At 32.7% G+C, this 17,946-nt stretch overlaps 1 protein-coding gene across 1 annotated transcript; it reads right to left on the bottom strand.

Moving 5' to 3' along the window:
* Positions 1-93: 93 nt before the first annotated feature.
* LOC114396580 (alcohol dehydrogenase-like 4) lies at positions 94-5,930 on the bottom strand. Its single transcript, XM_028358643.1, has 10 exons — positions 5,714-5,930; positions 5,367-5,503; positions 5,164-5,213; positions 4,232-4,569; positions 2,040-2,122; positions 1,366-1,441; positions 1,172-1,227; positions 931-1,026; positions 571-732; positions 94-417 (listed from the first exon to the last, which is right to left on the bottom strand). Exons 1-10 carry the CDS (start codon positions 5,796-5,798, stop codon positions 307-309), a joined length of 1,194 nt encoding a protein of 397 aa, XP_028214444.1. The 5' UTR covers positions 5,799-5,930; the 3' UTR covers positions 94-306.
* Positions 5,931-17,946: the final 12,016 nt, after the last annotated feature.

Raw genomic sequence — 17,946 nt, 5'->3', positions numbered from 1 at the left:
CTTTCATATCTGGCATATATGTTGATATTAGATTGGTTCTTATTTTATACTCTACCAATTACAGAATAGTGATTTTTATGGGCTGCAAAGAAATAAAGAAAAAAGTAGCTGAACAGCTACAGCACGCTATTATCAAGTGATGTTAGGTGAACAAAGCTGAGTACACTTCATCTTATTTTCTTTCAGTACACTGTTCAAAAGCACCCCTAACACCTTTCCAAGACTATTTCACATTCATATTTTGATATGCTCCCATTGAACAATTCAGATCATAATTATCACATCCAATCTAAAGGGCATCTTTTCTTAGAAGTGCAGAAGACATCTCAGTGACTTCCCAGTGATCAAAAGATCAAAGGCTTTGTCTATCTCCTCTAAAGGTAGCTCGTGAGTGATGAAATTATCCAGCTTCACCACCTAAATGGTTAGTTAGCACCATAACAAATAAATATTAGTCCATGCATGAGTTCTGTTAAATTGAATAATATAATAAAAGAATATAACATTATTTGCTCATGAAAACTCATTGCATAATTTTATAAAAGAAATTCAAGTAGTGATGATCATTACTCCTTGTCCACATTGTTTCGCAAAATGAGGCAAGTGACTTCTCCCTTTGAAACCTCCAAATACAGATCCTACAATGTTGCGACCATCGAAGAGCTCCATTGGGTGGATGGGAAGCAAAGTTGGTGATGCATGAATTCCCAATACTACAGTCAATCCCCAACCCTGTGTCACAAAAATTGACACCAAATTTGAACGTGTAAGGTAATGGTTTTTAGCTAGTAAAATCTTTTGTGATGAGTTTGAAATTGATCCTTGTTTTCGAATGAGGAATGAGTTTATAAAACATTAGTTAAAATATTAACTATTACAATGAAACCATAAATAAGGGGTTAAAAAACTAGCTTGAATATAGCAATGTACCTCATGAGCAGACAAGAAGGCATCCCTAAGAACGTCCACGTTTCCAGTACATTCAAAACTGTAGTGTACACCTCCATCAGTCATTTCTCTAATTCTCTGCTAATAAATTTGTTGGTCAAAATGTATTTTTTTTATTGATAAATGTTAATTTGTTAGTTTTGTTAGAAATGTCAGTTGTCAAAATACATGTATAAATGGATGATATTTTCTTTTGTAAAATGAGAGGAAACAAAATGCCAACCTCGTATACTGGCTTCTCTTCATCCTTGGGGTTTATGAAGTTTGTCACTCCCATAGCTTGAACAGAGCACAAAGAATGCATTATATTGTCATTAAAGGTTTATTTATAAATAAAATTCATATTTTCAAAATCAATAAAAAAAACGGGACCAAGATAAAAAAAAAAATCAGTAACAATTGAAAGAAGTTAGTTACCTTTGATGAATTTGTCAGGGTTGATGTCTACACCTATTATTTTGGATGCACCTCTAGCTCGTGCCCCTTCAGCAACCTGGATCACGTCCAATTTAAAATGAGTGCCTTCCGTAGTTTTTTTTTTTTTTTTTTCTTTTGCTTCGTTTATTATTAGGCTTAAACTAAATAGGATCAGAAGAGAATATGACAAGCAACATTAAAAGATTACACATTTTTTTATGATAACATATTTTACAAGGTTTTTATTTACATTTTGTTTAGACATTGCTTTAAACAAATTATTTGTCAATAATTAGACAACTGAGGCACGTAAGCTCTGTGGAACTGTGGAAGATAAGTACACAATGTGAAACACATAAAGTAGGTGTTATTGTAAACGTCTCTATTTGAATATGATGCCATATAGGTTGTTACTGATAAAGTGATAATTATAATCCACACATGGAATGGATCAAACAGAAAAGAGAAAATGACGCCTAACTTTAGTCATTTTTTCTTTCTCTGTACATGGCCACCTATTTTGTGGTTTAGCGCCGTAATTATTACTTAATTTAAAAAGGAGAAATGCAGAGAATATTTTTTTTAGTACAATGTAGAGAATATATATAAAGTAACATTAACATTAACATCCAATGATAAAAGAGGGGGAAAAAGGAAAAGAAGAGAAAACTCACAGCGAGCCCAACAGCTCCTAAGCCGAAAACAGCTACAGTTGAACCCGAATGCACATTAGCTGTATTCCAAGCAGCTCCAACCCCTACGCATTAAATTCGATAACAACAAAAACTCACATTTAATTGGAATTTCAATTCACAATCACACATCATTTCTAGTATGTAGCATAGCCGACACGTTACCACAATTCAATTATGGCCAGCCATCCACGTGATATAAAAAGATTAAAGTATTTTATCATAATAAATGCAAGATTAGGACAAAGCAGACAATCATTAAAGTATTCATTACTTTATTGAGTTTGTTAAAAACTATACAGTATATAGATGTAAAATGCATGTTGGTAAAAAAAAATTACAAAAAAAAGCATATCGAATGAAAGAAGTGTTTATTTGAGAGAATAAGTAAATTTTGTTTATTGAATTTAATTATGAAATATTAAGTTTAAAAGAAAAAAAATATGATTCTTCTAAGTGATTATTAAATAACTTTTAGTTTAAACAATTAATATATATATATATATAAGTGTTTAATGTCTATAATAATAATATAAAATAATTTTACATTATCATATCTAATTATAATTTCTCATTTAAATAAGATAATTATTTTTAAAGTTAATAATATGATTCTTGAAGCCAAGTAGATTTTGATCAAAAGACTGTGTAAAAGATTTACAGGGTGTCAAAATATAATCATTTTTCTTCTCTCTATATAAAAAAAATAAATAAAATGCCATTTTTAAATATATGAAATTTAAATAATTATCCATTTAATGTTAATGTTTTTTGTTTTAATAGTTAAATTGATCCAATTTAATATTTATAAAAAATTAAATGAAATAAATTTAACAACCCTTATTCCTTATATCTTCACCCATAATAATAATAATAATAATAATAATAATAATAATAATTTTCTCAGTGATTATTTGTCTTTGTCCCCTCTTACCTCAGCAACTATGCACAACTGGGCACCGGCAGTTTATAGATAGTTGTGGAAATTAAATTTTCAGAAAATGACTTGTCAAATGTCAAAAGCTCAGAATCAGAGACGCAACAAAGAAGGATGCATATTTTCATTTTTTATAAATTCCAAAATTTCAAGTCAACTATTATTGCCCGATCGAGTTGGAAATCAAATTTCTTCAACTGAAATTCCACAAGGACTTGGTCAAGTAAATTTCTTTAGTCTTTTACTTTGAAAATTTGTAAAATATTCTCTAACTTGTACTAAGTGATCAGATTGCGACCAAATCTTAAAATACCTATTACAATGCATCATTCCCAGAAGGAAATTCAGTAGTCAGTGATCACATGAGGAGAGCAGTGATCACAAAACACAGCATGAAACGTGCAAATGTTGAAAATTTGAAAAGTAATACACAAACAAACAATCATACAAAACCCCGCTGCACGCAATGGAAGATGACAGATACAGAAGAAGTGGTAGGCCGTGAAATCATGAAACACGATCTATGTGTGTTCATGGTTACATTTTACTATTTCAATACGTAGTACTATCTTAATTTTCATTTGTTTTTTCTGTACTTATATTTCGAAGATACTGTTCCAAAATATATTTTCCATGCATGTAATCTTAAAGCAAAATTATTTTGCTGTATTCACCCATAAGAAAAGGAAAAATACAAAAACAACAACAATAAATGGGTTTCCTAATAAGTGTTTAAAAATGTTGATTTGAAAATATAAGATTACTTTATTGAATATTATTAATTACTTAAAAAATTATGCAATGAATTTTTTTCTAATATTATAAATATTTAATTTTTAATAAAAATTGCTATTTTATTTTCTTAACTACTACTTTTGAAAGAAAAAAAAAAACACTTGTTTCACATTTTTTGCCAAAACAAAAACACTTGTTATTTTATTAGAAAATGTTTAGTGTTTATCTCATTTTGGAGTGTATGTCTGCTTGGCATGGTAGAAAATAAGTAATAATGAAGATATTTTTTTTTAATTTCAGTTAAGAAAAACAAGGAAAAATTGATTTTTTTTCCCAAAATTATCATTTTTACTTTTTTCTTTCCATTTCTTTAATTAAACAACAATATAATTGTTTTACACTAAGGTATTATACTCTTATTTGTATTGTGTATTTAGCAAAATATGTGTAACATGATCCGGTTAGTTAAAAGGTTCAAAGTATGTGTGCAACTTTGACTAACCTGTGGAGACACCACAACTGAGCAAGGTGAGGTTCTTGATGCTGAGACTGTGGTCAGTGCTCACAAACTTCACCACACAGGCCGAATCCACCACCGTGTACTCCGAGAAAGTCGAAGTGTTCAAGAAATGGAAAATGGGTTTCCCATGAACTGTGGAGAATCTGCTTGTGCCATCTCCTTCCATCACCTTCTTCATGGGATTCACCCCATATATCTCACACTTGTTGGTCTTCTCACACTTGCACAAGGTACACTCTCCACACTCCCCATTGAATATTGGCACCACTATGTCCCCTTCCTTCACTTCACTCACTCCTTCCCCCACACTCTCCACAATCCTACAAATCCATCAAATTTAAATTGAAAACAAACCCCAATTCATGTCAATCAGTTACAATCATGTTGAGCATATAAATTGGCGTCAACAACCCCACTTGAGTCGGCCTATATAATATGCTCGAAAGCATGTTAAGAATAAAGAAATCACAGTTTGGATCGATGTGTGAAAGTTATAATTATTAACTTCTGAAAATCACATCTGAAATGTTTTACATATAATTTAACATCAATAATCCACTTGACTCGGCTTATAGCATGTTTGTAAACACATTGAACAATAAAGAATCAAGTTTCTGATGTGAAAGTTATAATTATATATTAGCTTCTAAAAATTACATCCAAAATGTAAAAAATAGCATTAAAAATGTGGAAAATTACATCTGAAATGCAAAATAAAACAAGCTACTAGCAACAGGAGACTTGAGTGGTTAAAATGGAAGTGATTGGAAATATACGGTGGATTGAATGGTCAAAGAAGAATAAAAGGAAAAAAAAAGTCATGGATTCCATCTCTTGTTGCTAATAAAATTAATATCATAACAAAACAAATGACAATTCAAAAAAATCCTTGAATGGTTTCCATAAAGTCTTACCCAGATGCTTCATGGCCCAAAATCCGAGGATAAGCACGCTGAGCCTCGCTCTTTGGTTGATCACAATCACAACAAGAGAAGAAAAGAAAACAAAGCAAAAAACAAAATACTATGAGACAAACAACTTATAATATGGTTTTAATTGGAATAAACGATCATAGGTTATATATAAATACTAATTAATTATATAGATTAATTTATACCACGCCTCGCCACGCGCTAAGATCGGTGTGACAAATTGAAGTGTAGAGGATCTTGATTCGAACCTCCATTTTCTGAGGAGGATGAACAAGAATATTTTCCACCACAAAGGGCTCTCCAGGACCATATGCCACCGCGGCTAATGAATATTAACACACCCATATGAAATTAGATGCATGGATATTGGATATGAATATATGATGATGAAAAATTGAGACCAACCTAAGATGAGAGATTAAGGGGGTTTGTTTTGTGTTCGTAGTATTTTCTTTGCATCAAGCTAAGTAATTAATGTGAGATATGATGATTATGCTATGTTGTGAAATTTAAGTTACGGGTTTGTACTAACCTTTGCAAGTGATGGTCTTTCCCTTGGTCTCACTTGGCTTCAAGTTCAATGAGTCGTTCCCATTTGCCATTGCTGGACATGCCATGTTCCTCTAAACTTTTGCTCTGGGGGCCTTTTTGTGTTTTTATGGAAGTGGGGGCTGGCTTGAAAGAAGATGGAACTCGAAATAGATAAATTATGGTTGATGAAACTGAACCAAAGGACCCTCACTACAGAGCAATTTATTGAGACTGCACTTCTGTTTGATTTGGATTAGATATGTTGAATATTAATTAAATTAATATATTGTTTTTTTAAGAATTGACCATCAAAGTTATATTTTAAAAACAAGTTTTAATAGTCTCTTAAATGCAACAAGAAAAAAAAATGTTGATAATAATTACTAAATTAAATTGTTTTTTGAAGAATTGACCGGCGTTTCAAAGTTATATTCAAATACAAGTTTTAATAGTCTCTTAAATGTAACTTAAAAAAATAGTCTCTTAAATGCAACAAGAAAAAAAAAATCTCTATTAAGTCACCTCAGCTTTCTTTCAAAATAAAAGAAAGAAAACGTCACCACAGCCAAAATAGAAGGCGTGAATGGAGGGTCTGTCTCTTTCTCATTCATTTGTCTTTTTTTTTTCCTTTTGCATAATATTTATTATGAGTTTTTTGATAAAATTAAATTCAAAATTAATTTTATTTAAATAATATAAATAAATTTTATTTTGTTACTTGTTAAAATACCATATTATTAAATAAAATTTCATTTATTATTTTATCAATATTTAAAAATGATAAATAGTAAGATTTGGTAAAAAATATATTTAATTTTAAAAATAAATTGAGACTATCAATAGTGAAACTAGTAGGCCTTTATTTTTATTTTTTTGAGATCGTAAGTGTAAGTCACTTTAATTCATAGTTTTATAAAATATCAATATTTGAGAAAACTCCGTTGGACATGGAGCTATTCGAAGGGTTGTCACTTTAATTTTGTTCAAGTAATTAAATGAGTTAGCGTAGTAGAAAAAATTGTATAATTGTATGAAATCTAGTAAGTGTTAGTGTAATTTACAGTTAATATAGGAAAATTTTCAATTAAATATAATGATTCATCACATATAATTTAAATTAATAATAAATAAAATTTAAGCAATATATATATATATATATATATATATATATATATATATATATATATATATATATATTTGAAGCCTTTAATTGGTGGGTAAGCTTAAAAGCTTCCTGATTTGGTCTTATTAAGTACTATCTCATTCACATATATTTTGATATTTTAAATTATTGTATATGGATTAAAAAATATTTAATAAAATTAAAAATTATTATATTTAGATTAAAATATTCTTATTTAATATGTTGATATTTGATACTTGTATTATTAGTTTATTTGATAATGAGTCTGGTTAACTAGTGTTCTTAAGGTAATAGTTAAAAAAATTAGAGGAAGAAAATATTTATTATAAAAATTATAAAAGAGTAAAAAAAATATGAATAATATAATTTTACGCATTTTAATAAAAAAATATTCTTCATTTAGTCCTTTAACCAATATCCTAAAGATACTAGTTATTATTTATCTTTGAAAAAATCCACTAATTAAACTTTAAAATCTTAAAACATAAATTCTTTTAAAAAAAAAACATCAAAAGATATGGAAAAAAATAATACTCCCTTCGTCCTTAATTATAAGAATCTTTCAATTAATTTACGCTCCTTAAAAAAGTAATTAATTTAATTAATCCCATTAAATCTATCAATTAATTGTATTATTATTTTAAAATTATCATTTTCTTATCTCTTTATCCATTTAATTGTTTTTCATTAATACTTAGAGAAAGAATAATTAAGTAAGAGTATATAAAAAAAATAATTAATACATCTAAAAATTAAAAAAAATTCTTATATAAATGGACAAATAAATTTCTGAAAAAAATTATATAATTAGTAACCGAGTGAGTATTTATTATGACTGTAAATATAAATAACTGTTGAATATCTTATTTTTTATAAATTTTTTACTTTCTTAATAATTGTTTAAGATTGTTTCACAAGTATCCAGGAATATAATTAATTTGTTAAATTTAAAAAAAAAATAGATAACTTTCTAATATGCTCTTATTTCTCTAATTAATATATCATTTTGTAAAACAACATAAATTTTGAAATAAATTTTATTTTCTTTAAAACATTTGTTTCCGAAACGATGAAGTAATACGTATAATATATGTATAAAAAATCATAATTTAATATTCAAAATTATAAAATAATTCAATTTTATGAGAGAAAAAAAAGTTATAATGAGTATAAATGCGACACATTGTGCATCTAACTAGGGTCCCAACTTGTCCCTGTCTATTCTGTTAACGTGCATTTATAACATACATAACTACTAATTGATTAAAAATTTATTAATGATAAAAGAGATTAAGAAATCGAAGCATTAAATATAGGATAAATAATTATTTTTTATCTCTAAATACATAAAACTACGTTGACACATTTATCTCTAAAAGAAAATTCAAATTTTAGTTTTAAAAAGTAAAAAAAGTACGATAAATTTATTCATCCATTAACTTTTGTATATTACCATTCATGAAAAAGCTTATCTGACACACAGAAAAATAAAAATATCACAAAAATGATTATCTTAAAATAAAATATAATTTAATATTTATCTTTTCTCCCCTTCCTTTTTATCGTTACAAATATAACATTAGAATAAGTACTTAAAGGGAAATAAGAATAAATTAAAATAAACATAACATTGATTAATAAACATAATCTGTCTGTTACTTTGAAATGTCTAATGTAAGAGTACCTTATCCAAAATATGAGACTCAAACAAAAATGCACAATCATTAAGTTAATCCTTACAAAAAATAAAATGATTGATACATTGTTACAATGTTTTTTTTCCATCACCAATAACAAAAAAAGGTTAACATTTAGATGAATTTGTCGCACTTTTTTCACTTTTGAGAACTAAAATTTGAATTTTCATCTATTGGAGATGAATTTGTCAACGTTCTACACATTCAGAGACAAAAATAAATTATCTATCCTTAAATATATTAATAATGGGAGAAACTAAAGGAATTAAAGTAAGTAAAAACATAAAAAATGTATGTCTCATTAATGCGAGAAGTAATTTTAAAAAAAAAATATGCGTGCATAAATTTGAGACAAATTTAATAGTATCAATTAAAATAACTTATTTATTGAATCCCTATAAACTAATTATTTGCATTATAAAAAGGACCGAAAAAGATACTCTACTTGTTTGAATAATAATAAAAAAAACACATCTCCTTGAACAAAATAAGTTTTTGCGGTACTTATTTTATTTGAATAAATTCTAGAATTGTAAAAAACTTATTTTGAGATGACAAAGTTATTTTTAACTTATTTTATTATGACATTTTGACTAATAATGATTTTATATAAAATTGACAAACAATAAAGTAAAAAGTTAAAATATTTACATTTATAAATTTTAGGGATTATTTAATATTTTTATTAAATATTTAATTGAGTAAATGCAATTTTCATGAATTAAATGAAGTTTTTATTCTAAAAATAATATATTAATGTCTAGCAATCATCAAACTAGTTTTTTGACGTGTTTGAAAATATTTATTTTGATTTTGTCTCGTATGTACATAATCAAACAAGAGTGTTTGAGAATTTCTATTATAATCAAACAGAATGTTTTTTAACACATATTTTAAAAAGTAATAATAAAAAAATCTTCCTTTCCAAAAAAATAATTTAATTACATTTTTACTTAAAAAATTAATTTTGCAAAATTTTCTCTCAATAATTTTATGGATTTCATCCCTCAATTTATAAAAACATCACAAATTTTATCTAGACAAAGAAAATTCTCATAATTAAAAAATTTGTGACTATTTTTTCATTGAGGTAATTTTTTTATGTTTGGACAAAATTCGTGATATTTTACAAATGATAAATGTTAACCAATGTTTTAAGGACATCAACTAAGAAAGTAAAAAGAAATAATAATTTTTATTAAAATGCAAAAAATGCATTCTCTAATGATTTTAAAATGTAGCTTCACATGATTTTCAATAGTTTGAAAACAATTTGTAAAAGGAGAAAGCAAGGAAGGTTGCGGGTTAAAGATTTATTTTTATTCAATGATGCACTAATTGTAAAGTGGAAATTGAATATGTTTCATGAGAAGGAGAGCCTTTGGGTGTCAGTGTTGGAGTCAAAATAACAAGGATGACAAGGGTTGGGTGGGAGAGTTGATGGAAAAAAAATTATAGTGGAAGGATTTTAAAATATGTGTGGAGGGGTGATGCAAATTAGTTGGTTCGTAACATGATTTCAAGTTTCACTCTCATATTTTCTTCATTTTGCTTTTGCTGGAACAACAATCTCCTTGTCGATGGTTCCCCGACATCAACGAGGATCATGGCGTTTGTGCCATATGCGAGTCGGTAAGGAGTTTTATTGAATGTTGTCTAGGGTGGACAATGATACACTCAGAGTATGTTGTAGAGATCTTTTTTTTTCATAGACCCTTAGACTTGTCGAGTCTAGAATGCAAGGTCCTGAGGATGACTCTGCTAGCTATCTCTACCTGACTGTTGGTCTGAGGATGTTTGACAGAGGTGACTAGGTGCTTGATGCCTAGCCTTGTCAGGAAGTCTTCGTAAGTCTAAGCTTTGAATTGAGTGTCATTATCAATGACAATGGCGTATGGGAGGTCATACCTGCAGATGAAGTGTTTCCAGGAGAATTTCTCCACCTCGTTGGCCGTAATTTTCTACAATTGTCTTGCTTCTATCCACTTGGTAAAGTAGCCGATGACGACTAGTAAGTATTTGACTGCTCTTGAGGCCTTTGGTAATACTCCCAGTATGCCCAATCCCCACATGGCGAAAGGCCAAGGGGAACTCAGACTGTGAAGATTGTCAGGAGGAGTGCATGGCATATCTAAAAACTCTTGGCATTGTCTACACCTCCTGGTAAAGTTGAGGGCATCTATCCTATGTGTTGGCCAATAGTAACCGGCTCGTACCACTTTGGTGGTTAGGGAGCGTCCTCTGGTGTGGAGACTGCAAATCCCTTCATGAAGTTCTCTCATAACGTAGTCTGCCTAATAATTGTTTAGGCATTTTAGCCAGGGTGTTGTCAACCCTCTTTTAAATAGCTCACCATCAAGGATGACATAGTAGCTGGCCTTCTGTTTGAGGTGTCGGGCTTTATCCTTGTTTGGTGGTAGTACCTCCCCCCCTGAATTAGGAAGTTCTTGTAGGGGGTCATCCATAATTTCCTCAGTGACTATGGTGGGAGTTTGGAGCATCTCTTGGATGATAGTCTTGAGGTGCCCGACCTTCTTGGTATTGGCCAGCTTAGAGAACAGGTGATGCAATCCTATCCCGCAAGGGCATTGGATAGAAAACTTCAAGTAGATTGGGCCAGAGATGCAAGAGAAGGCCCTAGGGTTCTTATGAGCCTTAGGGTAGTTTTCGGGCTCATTGGCTAAGTACGAGCTCACTTATCTTTGTAAATATTAGATTAAGGTTTCATTATTTTTGGGCCTTGTATTTAGGGCTCCATAATGTAGGTAGGGTACCCTAGAAATATAGGATTTTTCAGCCCTTGTATTTTAGGGCACCTAGACTAGTTTTTGTATTAGGGGTAGTTTTGTAATTTCACATGCACTAAGTGGATATTTGATGTGTGTGGTTGGAAATAAATTTAATTGAATTTGTAGAAGCCCAATCCAATTAAATTTTAGAGGGGGAGGTGAGCATTTGCTTACTACACCCCATTGCCACATCATATAGTCACACTTTGTGCATGTCTTTCATGCTTTTCATGCCTCATGACACCTAAGCACACTTAGTGGAGAATCTTGGAATTGATCTTTGATTAGTGGGCTGAACCATAACTAAAATTCACTAATCATAATTAGTGAAATTTTGGCTCCAAAGTTTGGCTCCACAAATTCAATTTCAAATTCAAGTGAAATTTGAATTTCCCTCCAATTTTGTGTGACACTTAGGCTATAAATAGAGGTCATGTGTGTGTATTTTTTTCAACTTTGATCATTTGAATATTAAACTTCAGATCTCAAAGCTCATTTAGAGCACAAAATTTCGTGCTTTTCTCTCCCTCTCCCTTCATTCATCTATTTCTTCCTACAAGCTCTTATCCATAGCCTCCTATGGTGGTGAGCTTCTTCTATACTCATCTTCTCCTTGAAGTGGCGTCTCCTCTCTCTCTTTCTTTCTCCATTTCGCTGCCATTCATCTTCCAAGAAGCAAAGGAATCCATTGATGAAGAAGATCCTAGGCCTACAAGCTCCAATGGAGCTTGCATCAACAGGTCTGCTCTGGTGTTGCTCTCCCTGGGAATGTACTACATTTTGAAACATTCAAAATTGTCAATAAGAGTTCTTGCAATGTGATAGTACTTGAGAAACATTGTTTCCTTGGTCTAGTATATGTTGGCAACCTATCCTTGGACAAGCTGGGAGTTCGTGTAGCACCGTAGCCTCTTGGCTCTGACTTTTCTTGCTAACTTCAGACCTATAATCAGTGCCTCGTACTCTGCCTAGTTGTTTGAGGCCCTGAAGTTAAGCTTAAGGGCTTGCTCTAGGGTGATATTGTCAGGGCCTTCGAGGATGATCCTTGTCCCGCTGCCAACGTAAAGGGTCCTCCGGTCTGGGGTGGTTTTGTCGTTTTCAGTGAATTCTGCTAGAAAGTCAGCCATGAATTGTGTCTTCATGGGGCCACAAGGTTCATAGTGAATATCAAACTCTGAAATTTCTACAGACCATGCAACTATCCTTCCTGCGAGTTCAAGCTTCCTCAAAACCTACTTAATGGGGTAGTTCATTTTGACTACCACTTAATGACTTTGGAAGTAGGGCTTGAGTTGTTGGGCCAAGGTAATAAGTGTCAGCGCCAGCTTTTCTATCATTTGATAACGCTTCTTGGCATCATCGAGTATGCGACTGATGAAATAGATAAGGAGTTGGTGCTTCCCTTCTTCTTGTACAAGGGTTGAGCTAACGGCTTCGTCAACTATTGAGAGATACATGAGTAGGGGTACTCCTGGCCTGGGTTGAATTAAAACTAACGGTGTGACTATGGTCTTCTTGAAAGCCAGGAAAGTTTGTTCACAACTCTCGTCCCATAGGAAGGGCTCAACTTTCTTGAGCAGTTAGTAAAACGACAATACCTTTTCAGTGAGCTTCGGGAGGAACATGGACAAGGATGCTAGCCTACCATTCAGCTTCTAGACTTTTTGGATATTGATCAGGCTTCGGATCTCCAGTATGTTAGTGCATTTGTTGGGGTTGGATTCATTCCCCCGGTGAGTGATCATGAAGCCGAGAAACTTGCCTCTGCTTACCCCAAAAGTACATGTTTTTCAGGATTGAGGCGCATGTCATATTTGCGGAGTTCCCCAAAGACTTCTTCTGGTTCTGCCACGTGCTGGGCTATGCTTTGAGACTTGACGACCATGTCATCCACATATACCTTGAAATTTCATCCAATTTTTTGTTTGAAGACTCAGTCCATCATTTGTTGGTATGTAGTGCCTGTGTTTTTTAAACTAAAAGGCATGATTCTATAGCAAAAGTTGGCATCTTCATTGATAAATGTCGTTTTCTCCTCATCTAGAGGATGCACCCTAATCTGGTTGTATCTGAAGTAGGTGTCTAGGAAGCCTAGCACCTAGAATACGGATGCTACATTGACTAGCATGTCGATGCTGGGCAGTGGGTATGCATCTTTGGGGCACACCTTGTTCAGATCAGTGTAGTTGGTGCATATTCGCCATTTGTCGTTGGCCTTTTTACCATGACGACGTTGGTGAGCCAGGTAGAATACCTGACTTCTTTGATAAAATTTGCATTGAGGAGTTTGTCGACTTCTTCTTTGACGGCTTTAAGTTGTTCTTCTCTCATCTTCCATTTCTTCTGTGATATTGGTTTGGCCTGGGGACAAATAACAATTTTGTGGTAGATTATGCTGGGATGGATTCCCGGCATGTCAGCTGGCTGCCAAGCAAATAAACCCACATTTTTGTATAGCACATTGGCGATGCATCGTTGCTTGTAACTAGTGAGGTCCCTACTGAGCCACGTGCACTACCCAGGTTTAGGTTTGAGTTGTAGCTTGACAAGTTCTTCAATGGGTTTTAGGTCTCTGTTAAAGGTGTCACCTCGTGGATCTATGTCAAATTAATCCTCAGGCTTGCTTGGTAGATGGTTAGGACTTAAGTTTGAGACCTTTCATCCACGCTCATGACTCGAGTGCCTTCAAACACTATAGGGTGAGGCATGGCAGGCTCCTTAATGGGAGAACATGGTGCTATGTTTAGGTTCTCTACATAGCATTGTCGTGCTTGCTTTTGGTTTGCCTTGACGGTTACAATCTCCACGGTCAGAGTAGGGAATTTCATTTTCAAATGAGGCGTAGAGACTATGGCTCCAAGCTTGTTACGTGTCTTTCTACATATTAAAGCAAAGTATGATGTGTATACGTCAACCAGTAGATATCTTATTGTGAAGATCCTGGAATGCTTGCCTTGACCAAAGGTGGTCATCAAGTCCACATAGCCTCTGGTCTCTACCATCTCACTTGTAAAGCCGAGGAATGGACCGACATGAGGATGGAAAATGTTAGGGGAGATCTCGAGTCTCTGAAAAGTTTTCCAATATAGGATATCAGTAGAACTACCCTGGTCGATAAAGACCCTAGACACCATGAAGTTTGGAATGATGATGGAGACAACCACGAGGTTGTCTTGGTTGACGGGGTTGATACCCTTGAAGTCCCTATCTGTAAAGTGATAGGAGGGAAACTTCGTTGTAGTGGTGCGTCAACAAAATTAATGTTGATGTTTCGGATAGCGTATAGATGATGTTTTTGGGACTGATAGGATTGTTCTCCATAGTAGTGTGCTCTGATTTACAGGGCGGGTTCCTATTCTTTTGGGAGTTGTCGCTCATGCCGTTGTTGCTGGTGTCTTTGTCTACCTCAGTATTCCGCTCTTCTTCTGTCTGCTTCGTGGTTCCTATGCTACTCCTCTTGGTGTCCTCCAGGTCTTGCTTCTGCTTGGTAGTTGTCTAGCTTTTTGACAAACTGGGCTAGGTACCCAGCTTGTATAAGTTCTTCTTTCTTGTCCTTTAGGGCCCAACAATATTATGTGTTATGACCAATACTGCGATGGCACCTGCAATATTTGGTTGCGTCTGACCCCGGCCTGGGAGGCTTCATCAGGGGTAGCCTGATGGGTACGTCCAAGTTGAAAGCTTCCTCCAGAATCGTAGTGTGATTGGTTGTTAGGAGTGTCTAACACTCGTACCTAGGCCCTTTGGGGAGAGGGTGGTGCTTGTCTGGCTTGTGCCTCTTGTCCAACTTATGTAAGTCGGTCTTGGCACTTCCTTCTCGCTTGTCACACTTTTGTCTAGCTTGTCAGGCTTCATTCTTGAATCTGGACATTTCTTCCATCTAGATGTAGCCCTTGGCTTGTTCGTGCAACTAGTCTATGTTATCAGAGACTTTTTAAGCATAGACTATCCACAAACTTGCCGAGGTGTAAGGCGAGGAGCATCGAATGCAACGCTACCTCGAGGTTAAGATTTTGGATTTGGACGGTTGTGCACCAAAATCTATCCATGAATTTTCTGAGAGACTATTTGTCTGCTTGTCGCAGGCTGGCCAAGGTCATGCGATGAAATCTATTGGTCGTGTACTTCACACTGAATTGTTCAACGAGGGTGTCGAAGTTGTCTATGGACTTAGGTGGGAGTCCACCGTACCAAGTCAATGTCTCTTCCTTGAAGGACAATGGAAAGACATGACATAAAATTGCGTCGTTATTGGTGTAGAGGTTTGCCTGAGTCAAAAAGGCATCCAGATGCTCATTTGAATATGTTGTCCCATCGTACCGCTCAAGGTTAAGTGGTTTCCACGCCAAGGGTATGTCTGCCTCCATAATCCAGTCGACGAAGAGATGTTGACGAGTAGTCCGCCTTGCTTGAAGGTGCATGTGGGAGAGACTTAAGTCATCTGTAATGTCTATGCGTTGAGAGTGTGATTCTCCTTGGGTGTGCTCGAGAAAAGTGTGAGCAGAGTGTTTGTCGCCCTGGGGACGTCTGGCATGAACCTCCAACTGATCATGGTCAGCCTTTAACTTTCTTAGCTCCTTCTCATGGCATCGCTTTATCTCCACAATGTGGGTTTGGAGTTGCTTAGAGTATTTGTGTCTGTCATAGCTGCTGGATGAGGATGTCTTCGAGAGGGGTCTCGTGTCTGAGGTTAGACCGAGTGCTAACCATGGATGAGCAAGAGAGAGTTGACGAGAGATTGCGGGATATGTTTTACTGCGGTCCCATGGTGAGCACTAAATGTTCTTACCAAATTTGAAGCTAGGGTATGTTAGGGTGACGTGACCAAAGTGGGCTTTAGGACTTTACACATCGGCTTTGAGAAGGGCCTTTGTTAGGAGGAAAGGAGGGGGGACCTGCAAAACCTGACTCTGACGCTTAAGTAAGAATATGAGTTAGGAGAAATAAGCAAGTATATGCATAAATAAGGCTCGAGTGAGTAAGAGAGAGAGGCCCAAACTTGTTGCTTGTGTGATGAAGTGTGTGAAGGATCATGAATGTGTGTTTAAGAGTTTGATGGAACCTGATATTTATAAGAGTGGAGCGTCATTGCAGGTTCTTGTTTGTAGGGATTGTTATAATATTTGCAGATAATTCCCAACTTCTAGAAAATAGTCGGGAGCTTGTAGATAACGTTAAAGATAAATTATAACTTAAAAATAAAAACTAAAAGATAATTATGCCTTCTAAATAATGTGACTTTGTAGATAATTAACTACTTGCCAATAGATAAATATATTCAAATATTAATAGGTTAGAGGTAACTTATCAGTTTGGAAGTTCACTGTTAAGGGTCGAGTGTTTGCACTCCTGTTGCAGGATTGACGTGGAGAATTGATATGTGTCTCAAGGTGTCATGTAAGATGACACATGTATTTTGTGGGTATTGTATAATACAATTTCCTTATAAATTTACTCAAACACTTTTTATGCATTTTAATGAAATTTGAATTGCTAAAAAAATGATTTCTAATAAAATAGTTTTTGTTTTAATTTCTTAAAATTGTAGCAAGACTCTTCACAAATTAGGAAGCCAAATCCGTGAATTTGTTTTTGAGGAACAAAATTCGTGACATAATAAATTTTAAGGATTGAAAATATAATTAAGCTTAGAAAAAAGGAAAATCCAAGATGGCATGTAAAGTTACTTAACAAAGGAAAATATAATTATTTTTGTTTGGTGTTTATATTAATTTGCAATTTTAACATATTAGCTTGACTCAATTTTACTTTAAAAAAAAAAAACATACCTTAATTTCTTGATTCGTGTTCATTCCATGTTATTTAGGATTATAGTGTGTTTAGTTTTACTGTGTGAGTAAGGAGAATTGATTTTGACTGTAATCAAATTTAATTTTCATAAAAACATGGATGTCTAATTATTGTTAAATAAAAATGTTTTGCTTCGAAATCTCTATTTGACTAGTCCTGATAAAAAGTAACTTTGTGTTGAATTGAAAATTTTGCATTCAGTTTTATAGCAAACTTGGTTTTAAGATAAAAGTATCCAAATATATATTACTTCACATAAAAATTAATTTTAATCAAAATTAATTTTATTTTAAATTAATTTTATAAATATTTATCCAAATACACACTAAAAAAATTAATTCTGGGATCAAATATAAAAAATAAAAAATAACTTAAATATTTGAAAAAAAAATCCAAACAATTATAATCCTTTGATTTATCTTTTAAAGATTATTTGTTAATAATTAATTAAATTCCATATTATGATATTACATTCTTCCCAAGAATGTAGTATATATTAATATTAATATACTAATAAAACAAAAACTATATAAACTATGTATAATTACAATATTCTTTTATCATTACATAAAATTAATCTTATAACAGTCTATATATTACTATATTCTTACCCAATTATAAATAAATATAAATAATAAAGTTATTAGTTTTCCTAATAATTATCTAAATATATATTTAAAGTAATTTTAATTAATTTATAGTATAAAATTATAAATAATCTTAAGTAGACAAAAAATTGACTCTATGAATTTAAAAAAGAATACTGGGTCTTTGTTTTTTATTTAATAATGGC

The sequence above is a fragment of the Glycine soja genome, chromosome 18 (assembly GCF_004193775.1).
Source record: "Glycine soja cultivar W05 chromosome 18, ASM419377v2, whole genome shotgun sequence".
Classification (NCBI taxonomy): Eukaryota; Viridiplantae; Streptophyta; class Magnoliopsida; order Fabales; family Fabaceae; genus Glycine; species Glycine soja.
The sequence above is the reverse complement of the archived record's forward strand: the minus strand, read 5'-3'. Positions and strand labels throughout refer to the sequence as shown.

Bases quoted from the DNA above. Each gene is read 5' to 3' on its own strand.
- LOC114396580 (XM_028358643.1), bottom strand. From the start codon at position 5,798: ATGGCATGTCCAGCAATGGCAAATGGGAACGACTCATTGAACTTGAAG. The intron at 1,228-1,365 runs GTAACTAACTTC...GCTCTGTTCAAG, and splicing joins CCCTGACAAATTCATCAAAG to CTATGGGAGTGACAAACTTC. The intron at 1,027-1,171 runs GTTGGCATTTTG...ATTTATTAGCAG, and splicing joins AAGAGAAGCCAGTATACGAG to AGAATTAGAGAAATGACTGA.